This window comes from Prunus persica, chromosome G8 (genome assembly GCF_000346465.2).
Source record: "Prunus persica cultivar Lovell chromosome G8, Prunus_persica_NCBIv2, whole genome shotgun sequence".
NCBI classification, from domain to species: Eukaryota; Viridiplantae; Streptophyta; class Magnoliopsida; order Rosales; family Rosaceae; genus Prunus; species Prunus persica.
The window spans coordinates 13,645,350-13,661,029 of record NC_034016.1 but is presented as its reverse complement, the minus strand read 5'-3'; the positions used below and the strand labels follow the sequence as shown (position 1 = coordinate 13,661,029).

At 39.9% G+C, this 15,680-nt stretch overlaps 2 protein-coding genes across 2 annotated transcripts; both read left to right on the top strand.

The window, feature by feature from the left end:
- Positions 554-2,764, top strand: LOC18768282 (polyol transporter 5). Its single transcript, XM_007200055.2, has 3 exons — positions 554-710; positions 913-1,259; positions 1,643-2,764. Exons 1-3 carry the CDS (start codon positions 554-556, stop codon positions 2,720-2,722), a joined length of 1,584 nt encoding a protein of 527 aa, XP_007200117.1. The 3' UTR covers positions 2,723-2,764.
- LOC18768263 (polyol transporter 5) lies at positions 13,249-15,465 on the top strand. The gene is made up of 3 exons (XM_007200201.2): positions 13,249-13,415; positions 13,618-13,964; positions 14,344-15,465. Exons 1-3 carry the CDS (start codon positions 13,259-13,261, stop codon positions 15,421-15,423), a joined length of 1,584 nt encoding a protein of 527 aa, XP_007200263.1. The 5' UTR covers positions 13,249-13,258; the 3' UTR covers positions 15,424-15,465.

Genomic DNA, 15,680 nt, shown 5'->3' with positions numbered 1-15,680 from the left:
GAAAACTTTCAATTATGTTATTGAATATATTTTTATTTTGATAATATATGTTTTTAGTACAAGCGATTGGGGAAGGGGAGAGTTTACACAAATATTTATTGGGTGGAAGGCAGTTAGTTATGCTGCAACTTATCCTGAAGGCCACAGATCAAGCTGAATGGATCGGTCCATGAGGACCAACCAACCCCATGAGCTCCCAAAATGAGATCAGTTAATATATCCAAGTGAAATTTTGTTTTTGGATGAAGAATTAATATATTCATGTCTAACGAAGGAACAGTTGGCCCTTTCTGTTATTTTCTTCCATTTTTGGGTCATTATTGTTTTTTCTCACTAAAAGAAACCTGTCATGACCAGAATTTGTTTCCAAAAATAAAACCAACGCAGGCACCAGCCCAAAACAACAGCAGCTCCAGCAAACGGATAGGAACCATACAACTTCTATAGGTTAGAGTTAGCTTATATATTCTCTTCCTCTCTCTCTCTCCCTCATCGCTTATTGATAAGTGATCACTCCCTCTCTCTCTCTCTCTCTCTCTCTCCAAATATCAAAATGGCTGACCGAAGAGTAGAAGAAAGTGCTGTCTCCGGCCAACTCCAGAACGACCATCGTATTGCAGACTTTGATCCCCCACAGAAACCCAAGACAAACAAGTTCGCTATAGCCTGCGCCATTTTGGCTTGCACGACTTCAATCTTATTGGGTTATGGTAAGTATCCTTTACACCCTCAGTTCTTCAAAATTCATGAGCCAAATAAAATTTATTTTTTCTTTCTTAATTGTTGTTAGCCCCCGAAAATAGTCAGCATGAAGTTGGCGCTTGTTTTATTATTTTTAATCACAATCCTTGAGGGAAAAGTGCGTGAATTGTACTGGAGTGTGGGTTAATTATATTAATTTTGTGTACACAGATATTGGTGTAATGAGTGGGGCGAATATCTTCATCCAAAATGACCTCAAACTCAGCGACACCGAAATCGCAGTCCTTGCGGGCACTCTAAATATCTACTCCCTCATCGGCTCCGCCTTGGCCGGCCGAACCTCTGATTGGATCGGTCGCCGGTACACCGTTGTCCTCTCTGGAGTCATCTTCTTTGTCGGAGCTCTCCTCATGGGTCTTGCTCCCGGCTACGCCTTCCTCATGTTTGGCCGATTTGTCGCTGGAATCGGCGTCGGCTACGGTCTCATGATCGCCCCGGTCTACACTGTCGAGATCTCTCCCACGTTGGATCGTGGCTTCCTCACATCTTTCCCAGAGGTTTGTTTTGTTTCATTATTTGTCTCTTTACTTTATATATTTTTTTCTTTTTCGGTAATTAGATTCCACAAGTACCTCATGCTTTATATTTTGCTTCAATTTTTTTCCCTTTGATTTATACAAGTAATAATGATGAGGGGGATATGAACACATGAACTCAACTGCAGTTGTAATTACTTTAACCACTTGAGCTACAAAGGTTTATGTATATTTTGTTTCAGATTAATCAAACCAAAAAACAAGATTAATTAAGGAAAAAGAGTTGTGATTAATTGTGTATGTATATTTATTTTCGGACAGTAGGTGTGGAATTTTTACTAATTGATTAATTTGTTTATTTGAAAAAAAAAAAAATATATATATATATATATATATATATCTAGGTGTTTGTCAATCTTGGCATATTATTGGGGTACGTATCCAATTATGCCTTCTCCAAGCTCCCAACCAACTTGGGCTGGAGGTACATGCTCGCCCTCGGCGCACTTCCAGCGGTGGTTCTTGCCGTCGGCGTTTTAGCCATGCCCGAGTCACCTCGTTGGCTGGTCATGCAGGGACGGCTCGGGGATGCCAAGCGAGTGCTCGACAAAACCTCAACTTCCAAGGAAGAGGCTCAACTCAGGCTAGAAGACATCAAAGAAGCTGCAGGCATCCCCATGCACTTAAACGACGACGTTGTTCCGGTCACGAAACAAAGCCACGGCGAAGGTGTGTGGAGACAACTGATTCATCCCACACCGGCCGTTCTTCACATTTTAATCGCAGCCCTTGGTATCCATTTCTTTCAACAAGTCACGGGCATAGACTCTGTCGTTTTGTACAGCCCAAGGATCTTTGCGAAGGCCGGGATCACCTCTTACGAGCACACGCTACTGGCAACCGTGGCCGTTGGATTCGTCAAGACCATTTTCATCTTTATCGCCACGTTTCTCCTTGATCGGGTCGGACGACGCCCATTGCTTCTGACCAGCATGGGTGGAATGATATTTTCCCTTGTGTGTCTCGGTGCGGCGCTTACGATCATCGATAATCACGACAGCAAAATCCCGTGGGCCGTCGCATTGTGCATCATCATGGTGCTATTCAACGTTGCATTTTTCTCTATCGGTCTGGGGCCCATCACATGGGTCTATAGCTCTGAGATCTTCCCGCTGAAGCTGCGTGCGCAAGGAGTCAGTTTGGGAGTGGCCGTTAACAGGGTGATAAGTGGCATCGTCTCCATGACTTTTCTTTCCTTGTACAAGGCCATCACGATTGGCGGGGCCTTCTTTCTTTACGCGGGAATTGGAGTGTTGGCTTGGGTCTTCTTCTATACAATGCTTCCGGAAACACAGGGCAGAACCCTCGAAGAAATGGAGGTCTTGTTTGGTAAATACCATAAGTGGAGACAAGCCAACGCCATGCTCAAGACCAAGAAAGTTGATCATGGTGATGGCGATGAAAACAAGGGTCAAGTCAACTAAGAATAAAAATCAAGTCTACTGTAGGTATTGTATTGAAGTCTCACGGCTATCACAAGTGAATCGACATTTGCATTTCTTTGGAGGAATTTTACAATGTCGCTTGAATTGCTATGAATTGAACTATGATAACAAAATTGACAAAACTGAAATTACGGGGATAAAATTGACAAAATTGAAACTACATGGACCTTTAGCACTCTGAAACACGGATTGATAATGATTTATTATTTCAAAAATGGTTTAGGTTGCCCCTTTTTTTGAGAGAAAGTGGTATTTCATTCAACCCATGAGTAATATTATACGGTAAAAACTAGCATATGAAAACAGTGGCCTCATTAAAACCTTCTCGGAGAAAACCACATGGGATAAAACCCCCACATAGAAAAGAGTACCATCCATTCTATTAACTAAACAGAAGTGTCAATCACCTACTATAAGAATTAGACAACTCGAGGCCAATCCTCCCTGACGCCATATAGAATTCATAGAGGTTTGATATCCAACGAAAAACAAAGTTCCTCTGTACTAAGACTAAAAGGTGCAATACTGTGCGCCACTTCGTTTGGAGTACGGAAAACAATACGAGCACATGAAGACATTGCCTCAAGAGACGCTGAATCTCTTTCACAAGCACTCCCTCAGGAGCTAAACATCTTCTTCCTTTGAAAGCAACTGTAATGTAGTCAAATTCAACTACTAGAGGCAGAAGTGATGCATCTAAGGCAAAAGAGAGACCAACTTTGAGAGCATACAACTTAGTTGCCAGCACAGACAAGAGACTATGGGCATGCATAGCAATTGAGCCCACCATGTCACCATGTGAGTCATGTATGATCAAACACACACCCCAAATTCCATCCTTCGAATCCAAAGCACCATCCACATTAAGTTTTAAATTACCATCCTGAGGGGGGCACCAATGTCGGTCACGATCTAACAAAGAAAAACTACTATGATATAGTAATTGAGATTTAGAGCAATTAGTGAATGGTTAAACCTAACAACACTATCACTTCCATTTAGCTTTCAATAAGGAATTTTTTTAGGCTTATAACATAGAAAGGGCTTTTCCCAACCCACCTAGGTTATGGGCTAGCGCGCCCCTTTTTGTCAAGCTTTGATTTGATGCCAGCTGAAAAAAGGAGGAGCGCTACTAGTGAGGCCCGCTTCACATGAAAAAATTTACTAAAATCAAGGTTTTCCGTTCTGATTTTGGGGTATATCTCCGCTACTTTCCAAACTCTGCTTGCTTCAACTCACTTCACTTACAAAGCGCTTTTCCAACCACATACTCCTCAACATAATGGGGTTGCTGAGCTGAAACAACCATTTTTGCTCGTGCTAGTGCCCCCTTTGCAATATGAGATTTAATGTCATAACTCTTATTTGTATTTTATTTTTTATTGGTGCTGTTGGGGAATCAGCACTTCAGACAGAGTTGGCAAATATCATTCCCCACAACATCCCAATGCTTGTAGAATAAAGCATGCGTTCCATCAAGACCAGGAGATTTCATTAAAGCCATAAAATGTAATTCCAACCCCACATCTTCTCTTGTAAAAGGCAAATTGAGCTCACGTTCAGTCATTTAGGAGACATGGTTCTTGACAGAAGCAAAAATTTCATCAGCCATCACTACTATGTTTTAGTATTTGCGTGACGAACACGAATTCATCGCGCAAAATGCACTACAGTGACGGAGGAAAATATTCGTCGTGCAAAATATTGAAAACTGGCTCTACCAAATTTTACAAAATCGTGCAAAATATTCGTCGTGACAGAAATTTTACTTAATCGCGCAAAAATTTCATCAGCCATATTTCCACCATCAGTAGAAAATAAAAAATTATAGAATTCCAGAACCTAATCCGAATCCCCTTAACCAAACACTACCTTAAGAACCAGAACTAAAACCATATCTCTTTAATGGACCTGGAATTGTCTGCCATAGCTCGTCTTATCCCATCGTCGTCTGTCTGCACCAGGTGTACTTAGTGTCTTCGCCACTCAATCGGCTGCTTGGGCCAAGGCTTTTATTAAAGGGTAAGTAACTGCAGTCACAACTGTCTGAATCTCTTTCCATAATCCTCATTCGAACCATCAGTCCCGATCTCTTGGACCCCTGTAGTCCAAGAGATCAGGACTGTTCGAACCATTTGCACTTCTTTTCATTAAACTTGTGCTCATACTCCAACATAGTCTTTGAGTCTTGATTCAACCTTAGAAATTCGGCTCGCTTAGTATCCTGATAAGAATGAGGGTATAACTAATCATACAAGATCTGTTCAAACTCTGCCCAAAGAATGGCAATAGGACCATGGTAATCTTGTCGAACAGTCTCCTACTAATAAAAAGCATTCACCTTTAAGAGGAAATAGCCAACCGAACTCGATCCTCAGTGGGGCACCTCATAACCTCAAAACACTCTTTCCAACTTAATGAACCAATATTCGTCCTTTGCCAGTTTCGCACTTCCTGAATAGATACGAGCTCCTAATTGCTTGGTTTTTTCGATGTCAGAAGTCTCACTTTGGCCCCTACCTTGTGACACTGTAACAACTGTTCGTGTCAACTAATCAAGAACCTCAAGTAGTTTAGGCTCTTGCCTTAGTGGTGGTGCTCTAAGCTTATTCTCACATGCGCCCTCAACAACATTTGGAAGTGGTGGTTGAGCTGGCATCATGGGTTGTGGCTGAGGTGGTGGTGGTGGATTGGGCTCCTCAGCCCTTTGGCTGCGAGTCCTCGGTCTACCACGTTTAGGATGCATGACGTTAAAAGGAAAGACAGAAAGTCGTCAGATTCAAGTAGGCACACAAGATGCGAAGTCTACAAGTAGTTAACCGAATGCTTTGATACTAAGTTGACAGGATCTACCTGGATTCTGCCTCAGAACTTGTGGCAAACCTTATGTTTGTTGGACAACTGGCAGGTGCTGACCCATTTTACTAGACTGCCTTTCTTTCCCAAGAAAGGCAAAGACTTCTACCGAAAAATCGGCAGAGTCTTTCCTGTAAAAGAACACTTCCCAAAGAGTCACAACGTGTAAAACCAAGTAATAACAGAAAATCCCAACTTCATGCTGGCACAAGTTAAGTCACACAAGTTGACACTGTTCAAGAGGCCTTAGGCCATAAATCCAACTCTAACAAAGGCAATACTAGGGCATACTTAGTAAGTAGTTTTAAGTTACAACAAAAGGTAGTTCCACGAACTACAATCAAGAAGTCCTATAGAAGGAAATAGTGCGCTGGAAGGAAAGCTCAACGTGAAATCATGGATCTCGTCATGCTACAGCCTGGGGAGAGCAAAATAAAAAAGTGTGAGCGGACAACAACAAAGTTTTGAACATAAGTTATAATGGACATACTAACCCCTTCTGTTTTAGAAAATAATGTCAACCATGCAATTAAATCCTTTATGCATAAATATATTCTAATACCTGAAGTATTATAATCGGAAATCTATATTATATCCAAATCCAAGGAAGACACATTTCAAATACTTTCTCCCGCAAACACATCGTTCCCAAGGCGTATGATTGCAAAACATCGTATACATCATATGATCAAAAAGATATCCATCCTAATATAAAACCACATAAATCATCATACTTATGCAGAGTACCCTCCATGCACATTCCTAGCAAATCTCAATTATGGAATACTTTCGTTTATACATATATATAATATCCATAGGAATCACACAGAAACATGTACCAGGGGAAAACCAAGTCCAACACGGGAACTGTTTTACTAGACACATGCTGGAATCCGACAAACCCTCGAAGGAGCCTTCCGTGTGTCATGTGGACACACCCCCTTGGGATCCTTCCATGTGTCTGAAATATCAGTTTCCAAATAGGTTCGACACACCCTCCAAGGAGCCTTATGTGTGTCTTGCGGACACACCCCTTTGGGAGCCTTCTGTGTGTCCCAAGTATCCAAGTATCTATATCAAACTAAGAGAGGGACATATAGTGGTGCAAGACATATATATATATATATATATACATATATATAAAGCTCGTATTCCTTTATGAAAACCATAATAAAATTATGATAAAGAGTTTACCAAATATCATAATTATGCATGCAAGTTGTAATTTGAAAGGTCAGGCTCATTTGAAAAAAATGTCCATTCACGAAAAGTCCAACATTGATCAACCCTGAAAAGGTCTTTCCTATGGGGCACGTGTGGCCTAAGTACCTATTTGAGAGAACGCAATGTATAGATTACCAACTTGTCCCAATACTGAACTTTAAAACATATCACTGATACGCAGTGCTGTCGTCGATGGTGGTGTCTTGAGTAAAATTTCGGTAATTGAAAAACTCCAAACCGCCGGTCAATACTTATATTAAAAGAACAACATGACAAGGGGAATAACTTTATAACTTGGGGCGAAGTCTAATTGGACCATTAACAACCTCGAACAGTGGGTTTTTTCGCCCAAAAATCTAGGACTTTGTTGTCGTTGATTGTAGCTCTTATGCAACGGATTGCGTCGGGTCTTGGAGCAAAACCATATAGGAGAGGAAGGAGAACAACTTTCATGAAGAGACCTCGGCCGTTGGTGGCCGGAAACCGCCAATCTAGCCCTCAAAAATTCTGGTGAAAGTGGGACAAAAATCTAGAAATTTCAGCGGTAACATTCGGCTTAATCTTGGGGTTTCAAGATCGAATATTTAGTGTGTTACGAAGAGGAGAACGAGATGAACAACTTTTGTGAAGACAACGTAGACAAATTCTGAACGCAAAATGGTCAAAAGCAGCCAACAACTGTTCTTGTTGATTCTTGCTCAGAGACGAGTGTCACGCCCCAATCCACGGATTTACGTAATCTTGGATTAAGACGTGATTCACACCATAATTATAGAATTTAATAAAAACTATAATTAAAATGTGAAGAACATTAAAATAAATAAATAAATAAATATTTCATATAGAATTTTAAATGGAAACAACATTTGAAATCTTACACCATTACATTATTTTACAAGTTAGAACCACTCAAGAGTTCACTAAAAGAGTAGCTCATTATTCAAACATAAGCTATATACATAATATACTGTATAGACATGCCAAAATCATCTCAAGTCCTAGATTTAAGGTTCAGTACCTGCAAAATATGTTAAGGAGTAAGTGAAACCACAGCTCATTAGGGACATAAAACTTTTCACGTTAAATTGATTAAACTAAATTAAGTGACATGCAATTACTCAGCCAAATATCATATCGATAATAATAATGCATGTATGCTCTACATCTATTCTTGTTAATTCGTATAACTGGACAAGCTGACCTGCACGTCCCATACCATGCTTATACCACTTGGTCCAGAATGTCCATTTATAGGAACTAACCCTCATTTCAATCATCCCATAAATCCCTTTTTGCTAGTCATCTTGTCTAACTTCTTGTCTCTAGCCCCGCATAACCCAATAAACACCATGTGCACTGTGGGATCCCTGAGATCTGGTACCTGCCAAGAGTTAGACTCAACTACACAAAAGATCATTTCCATTACCCTATTTTTCATCATTATTTTCTCAATCCAAGAACTCCAATCAATTTCCATGACTTGATATAGTTCTTCTTTTTGCATATCTCATTAAAAAAATGTAATCATTGAAATATCACCAATGCACATATAATCATGCCAACATTAATCAAATAATTAACACGTAAACACCCAATATCAAGAACATTATATAATATTAAGAACATCCATCAAATTATAATACCACCCATAATATAGTGCTCACGAAATTTAATTAAATTAATCCTCGTAAAGGCCTCCAAGAAATCCCCTACCTCGACACTAATGCTTTTGCAAGAATTGTAGTAGAGAATAAAGCAGAAATATACGGCATATGGTCAGTAGCTCCTGAATCAATAATCCAACATGTACCAAATGTATCATGGGCATGAAAAGCCTTGCCAAAGTTACCTGGAGGCGATGGTGTGGGAGTGCTTGAGATCGCGGTCACTGCCGGAACAGGAGTAGCGGTAATGTGGTCGTGCCTAGTGGTGACGTCAGCCACAGAAGTGGTGGTAGGAGCCACATGAGCTTTGCAGTTCAATTGTTCCTTTTTTGAACACCTCCGTTCCTTCTCCCAATATGGTACCCCATGCAATGCCCAGGAGGTGTCGATAGTAAGTCTCTTTTCACCACAGTGATCACACTTCAGTTTGTCTTTTTTTGCATAAGTCAGGTGATGAGGCGGAACGATAGAAGAGTCAGACCCTGTATGCCGAGAAACCAGAGTAGTGTTTTTGGAAGCAAACACAACAGTAGGTTCCCCAATCTTGGTGCCGGATCCAAGCATAGTAATCTGGCATTATGCTTGTTGATGGACCACATAAAAAAGACATTTTCGATACTTGGAACTTTATCACTCTGTAGAATATCACTGCGGACCTTGTCATAAGTATCATCAAGGCCTGCCAAAAAATCATACACACGATCTGTCATAACAGCAGCCTGAAAAGTCTTCATATAATCAACACACTTCATCTGAAAAGGATGTCTCTTATCCAATTCAAGCTAGATCGCCTTGAGTTCGGCAAAATAGGTGGAGACAGAACGATCCCCTTGCTTGAGACGGGTAGTCTGGCACCACAGTTCAAAGAGCTGGGATATGTTAGAGCCATCATAAATTATCTAATTAACAGCATCCAAAATATCCTTAGCAGTAGGGAGAGTATGAAACATACTCAACAATCTGGGTTTCATAGTTCGCAGCATTCAACTTTTCACAGTAGCATCAGCAATTTTTCACTTCCCAAATTGTGAATCTTGGGAATCTGGGGCATCGGTATCGCCAGTTAGGTATGCCAATTTGCGATGCATAGTAGCATGAAGTTTGATCATCGAAGCCCATATCTCATAATTGGATCCATTCAATTTGAATCCCATAGGTAGATTAGGAGACGACTCAGTGTGAATCGTCATAACATAGGTAAGGAGTAGCTGTAGGTGAATTAGGTGAGACAATAGAGTTGTTGATGTTAGACATGATGACATGTGACGATAGCAGTGATGGAGACGAATGCGGCGATGATGACGACGGTGGATTAAGGGGTGGCTAGACGTGTTAGCGGTGGAAATAAGATTACAGCGGCATGCAATATAGTGCAGCGGAAAAATAAGTAGTGTTTAGGGTTAGGTTTTTTGATGTTGTAGAGACATAGCGAAAACCGCTCTAATACCAACTCAAAAGTAATTAGGGTTTAAACTAATATGTTTATTCATCTATCAAGGAGGGATATATATACTACATACGGAGTGGGTACAAATAGGAAATATGTACATAATCTCCTAATTCTACTCAAATTAGATAATTACAATAAAATATAAATTATATTCCTAATAGGAACGTTTACTTTGACTCACACCAACATTTGTTTTATGCTAAAGTTTAGTGGATATTAGTATTCAGCCTTGCACTTGAGGTCCTAGATTCAATTTCACCTCACCAATATTGTGTATAAAAAATAATTATTGAAAATTAGTCAATGAAATTATAAACTATCATGCTTTATATAATTTAATGTTTACTTTTATTTCTAAAAATTGTAAGCACCAATAAAAAAGATTTTGGATTTTTAAACTAATAACTTTAGCTAACCCACCTGATTCTGCCCGTGTTCCTAAGACGTTGGTTAAGATGCCTGCTACATGCCCTGAAGATGATACATATCTTGTAATGATTGAACCATCTAAAATTTTATCTCTGATAAAATGACAATTAAGCTGCAACTTATCCTGAAGGCCACAGATCAAGCTGAATGGATCGGTCCACGAGGACCAACCAACCCCATGAGCTCCCAAAATGAGATTATATATCCAAGTGAAATTTTGTTTTTGGATCAAGAATTAATATATCCATAACGAAGGAACAGCTGGCCCTTTCTATTATTTTCTTCCATTTTGGGGTCATTATTGTTTTTCCCACTAAAAGAAACCTGTCATGACCTTTAATCCATTTGTGTCTTCATGCTTCTCTGTTGATCAGATTTCAAGCAGTACATCCCATTTGATTGGCGCCACTAATAGAAACCAGAATTTGTTTCCAAAAAAAGTTTCAAATTTTTTTGGATTTTTTTTTCCCAAAAAACGAGGGCTGTCGGATTTCTGGAAAAAAAAACCATCGTAGCGCCCAGAGAGCGCCATGTGGCATTTTTCCGTTGGGCCCTGCCAGTGCTGACGTCGGCCAGTGAAAGTCAAATTTTTTTACCGTTGGCGCGTGAATTTCACGTGCCAACGGTAAAAAAAATTTGAAATTACGGTCGCTGACGTCGGCGTAACGTCACGACTAACATCAATGCCTTCGGGCTTGAGCCCAGGCAGATTTTGCCTGTGGGCTAGCCCGGGTTGGTGGGACCCATCGCTTGCCTGGGCTTCTCCTCGCGCGCTGGAGGCCTTCTGGGCTCGGATGGGGGGCCTTTTGCCTGGTTTTGGTGCAGGGGTGGACTTGCTCTAATGAGGTATATATAGGAGTTTACAAGGGTGCTTTATAAGGAAATAGATACAGTAATTAATTAGGAGAATATCTCTTAATTATACAAGGACTGTGAACTATATGAAAACAAGGAAGTTAATCACCTAATTAACTTAGGAAATAAATCTCCTTGATTTGTTAGGTTAACTCATGTCAACAAAAATTGTTTGATAAATTGCATCAAGGAATCAATGCTTAAGGTGAGGGGAAAAAGAAAAGGACCCACTAATGTAGTGGTTTGAAATAATTACTCTTTCAAACAAAGTTTTGGGTTCGAGTCTTAGCATATGTGTAGTGTATGTGAGTTTAGTATACTATCGCCCCTCTCAATAAGAAAGGTACTAAAAAAAGTATAAGGGGAAGAAATTCGTAAGCAACTAAAGTTAATCAAAATATAAATAAGATGTTTGATTTTATCAAGAAAATAGAGTTTTATACAAACACAGCCATATAAATTAGTATTGGTCATTTTGTGTGTGGCCAAAGTAAGGAAATGAGGGGTCGTTTGACACGGTGGACTGTTATGAACTAGACTAAATCTTGAGACTGTCTTGGATTAGCTCGGATTGGCCTAAGCTGGATTAAGTACTGACCTACGTTTGGTGTTGCGTCGGACTAAGAATCTGGATTGTAAAAATAGTGAAAACCTATATTTGATGCTGTATCGGACTAGAAAATAATTCTTATAATATTTAAATTTAATTGGAAGTTTTTATCTAAAAGATAATAAATGTTACAAAGAAACCCAATTCCAAGATTTATAACAATATCGAGCAAAAATATTTGGTCAATAATTATTACATCTATTGGGGAGACTGGCAACACTTGGCTCTTGAAGCATTTGGTCAATAATAAAACCTCCCCTACTCAATTGTTATTATAAGATTCCCGTCACAATTAAATACAAACTAATTCTGATATATTTCACCGCTTGAATTGAGTTGAGTAAATTACATAAATATTTGTGTTTTTTATATGATAGAATGTCATACAATTTTACTATTCTGGTTAAATAAATTGATTCGCAAAGTTATAAATCGACCCCATAATTCTTCCTATTTTGTTTTATTGTTTTATTGTTCTCTTTCTTATTTTTATGTTTGCTCATTTTCATTCTAGAATATCTTCACGACTTTAGACCGTATTATTTTGTTCATCAAGAAATATTTCTTTGTTTATATATTTATCGCGAGGTCTATATTTTTTATAAGTAAATGAAGTCAAGAGTGAGTCATGCGCAAGTATGTGAAACATGAGATTTGTTAGACATATAATGGCTCTGCGGATAATTCAATATCCCTAATATTTTGGGTTTTGGTCAATCTCGCTCAAGTTGAAGAGTGAATGTCAAAAAATTCCCAACTTTCACACCATAACCATAAAATCTTATTTCCCAAGCATGGACAGAACTAGGTTAAGGGCTACAGTGGGTTGTATCTTAGGGAGGTTTTTGGGGATAAAAAGAAAATTCAAACATATATATTTGACTTGTTTTAAATATAATTAAGTATGTATTAAGCTATTAAAGTCCAAAAAAGTCTAATTCTTTATGAAAATACACATTAAAATATATGTACACTTTCAATTATGTTGTTGAACATATTTTTATTTTGATAATATATGTTTTTAGTACAAGCTATTGAGGAAGGGGAGAGTTTACAAAAATATTTATTGGGTGGAAAGCAGTTAGTTATGCTGCAACTTATCCTGAAGGCCACAGATCAAGCTGAATGGATCGGTCCATGAGGACCAACCAACCCCAATAATAGAAACCAGAATTTGATTGGCGCCACTAATAGAAACCAGAATTTGTTTCCAAAAATAAAACCAACGCAGGCACCAGCCCAAAACAACAGCAGCTCCAGCAAACGGATAGAAACCATACAACTTCTATAGGTTAGAGTTAGCTTATATATTCTCTTCCTCTCTCTCTCTCTCTCTCTCTCTCTCTCTCCCCCTCATCGCTTATCGATAAGTGATCACTCTCTCTCTCTCTCTCTCTCTCTCTCTCTCTCTCTCTCCAAATATCAAAATGGCTGACCGAAGAGTAGAAGACAGTGCTGTCTCCGGCCAACTCCAGAACGACCATCGTATTGCAGACTTTGATCCCCCACAGAAACCCAAGACAAACAAGTTCGCTATAGCCTGCGCCATTTTGGCTTGCACGACTTCAATCTTATTGGGTTATGGTAAGTATCCTTTACACCCTCAGTTCTTCAAAATTCATGAGCCAAATAAAATTTATTTTTTCTTTCTTAATTGTTGTTAGCCCCCGAAAATAGTCAGCATGAAGTTGGCGCTTGTTTTATTATTTTTAATCACAATCCTTGAGGGAAAAGTGCGTGAATTGTACTGGAGTGTGGGTTAATTATATTAATTTTGTGTACACAGATATTGGTGTAATGAGTGGGGCGAATATCTTCATCCAAAATGACCTCAAACTCAGCGACACCGAAATCGCAGTCCTTGCGGGCACTCTAAATATCTACTCCCTCATCGGCTCCGCCTTGGCCGGCCGAACCTCTGATTGGATCGGTCGCCGGTACACCGTTGTCCTCTCTGGAGTCATCTTCTTTGTCGGAGCTCTCCTCATGGGTCTTGCTCCCGGCTACGCCTTCCTCATGTTTGGCCGATTTGTCGCTGGAATCGGCGTCGGCTACGGTCTCATGATCGCCCCGGTCTACACTGTCGAGATCTCTCCCACGTTGGATCGTGGCTTCCTCACATCTTTCCCAGAGGTTTGTTTTGTTTCATTATTTGTCTCTTTACTTTATATATTTTTTTCTTTTTCGGTAATTAGATTCCACAAGTACCTCATGCTTTATATTTTGCTTCAATTTTTTTCCCTTTGATTTATACAAGTAATAATGATGAGGGGGATATGAACACATGAACTCAACTGCAGTTGTAATTACTTTAACCACTTGAGCTACAAAGGTTTATGTATATTTTGTTTCAGATTAATCAAACCAAAAAACAAGATTAATTAAGGAAAAAGAGTTGTGATTAATTGTGTATGTATATTTATTTTCGGACAGTAGGTGTGGAATTTTTACTAATTGATTAATTTGTTTATTTGAAAAAAAAAAATATATATATATATATATATATATCTAGGTGTTTGTCAATCTTGGCATATTATTGGGGTACGTATCCAATTATGCCTTCTCCAAGCTCCCAACCAACTTGGGCTGGAGGTACATGCTCGCCCTCGGCGCACTTCCAGCGGTGGTTCTTGCCGTCGGCGTTTTAGCCATGCCCGAGTCACCTCGTTGGCTGGTCATGCAGGGACGGCTCGGGGATGCCAAGCGAGTGCTCGACAAAACCTCAACTTCCAAGGAAGAGGCTCAACTCAGGCTAGAAGACATCAAAGAAGCTGCAGGCATCCCCATGCACTTAAACGACGACGTTGTTCCGGTCACGAAACAAAGCCACGGCGAAGGTGTGTGGAGACAACTGATTCATCCCACACCGGCCGTTCTTCACATTTTAATCGCAGCCCTTGGTATCCATTTCTTTCAACAAGTCACGGGCATAGACTCTGTCGTTTTGTACAGCCCAAGGATCTTTGCGAAGGCCGGGATCACCTCTTACGAGCACACGCTACTGGCAACCGTGGCCGTTGGATTCGTCAAGACCATTTTCATCTTTATCGCCACGTTTCTCCTTGATCGGGTCGGACGACGCCCATTGCTTCTGACCAGCATGGGTGGAATGATATTTTCCCTTGTGTGTCTCGGTGCGGCGCTTACGATCATCGATAATCACGACAGCAAAATCCCGTGGGCCGTCGCATTGTGCATCATCATGGTGCTATTCAACGTTGCATTTTTCTCTATCGGTCTGGGGCCCATCACATGGGTCTATAGCTCTGAGATCTTCCCGCTGAAGCTGCGTGCGCAAGGAGTCAGTTTGGGAGTGGCCGTTAACAGGGTGATAAGTGGCATCGTCTCCATGACTTTTCTTTCCTTGTACAAGGCCATCACGATTGGCGGGGCCTTCTTTCTTTACGCGGGAATTGGAGTGTTGGCTTGGGTCTTCTTCTATACAATGCTTCCGGAAACACAGGGCAGAACCCTCGAAGAAATGGAGGTCTTGTTTGGTAAATACCATAAGTGGAGACAAGCCAACGCCATGCTCAAGACCAAGAAAGTTGATCATGGTGATGGCGATGAAAACAAGGGTCAAGTCAACTAAGAATAAAAATCAAGTCTACTGTAGGTATTGTATTGAAGTCTCACGGCTATCACAAGTGAATCGACATTTGCATTTCTTTGGAGGAATTTTACAATGTCCCTTGAATTGCTATGAATTGAACTATGATAACAAAATTGACAAAACTGAAATTACGGGGATAAAATTGACAAAATTGAAACTACATGGACCTTTAGCACTTTGAAACACGGATTGATAATGATTTATTATTTCAAAAATGGTTTAGGTTGCCCCTTTTT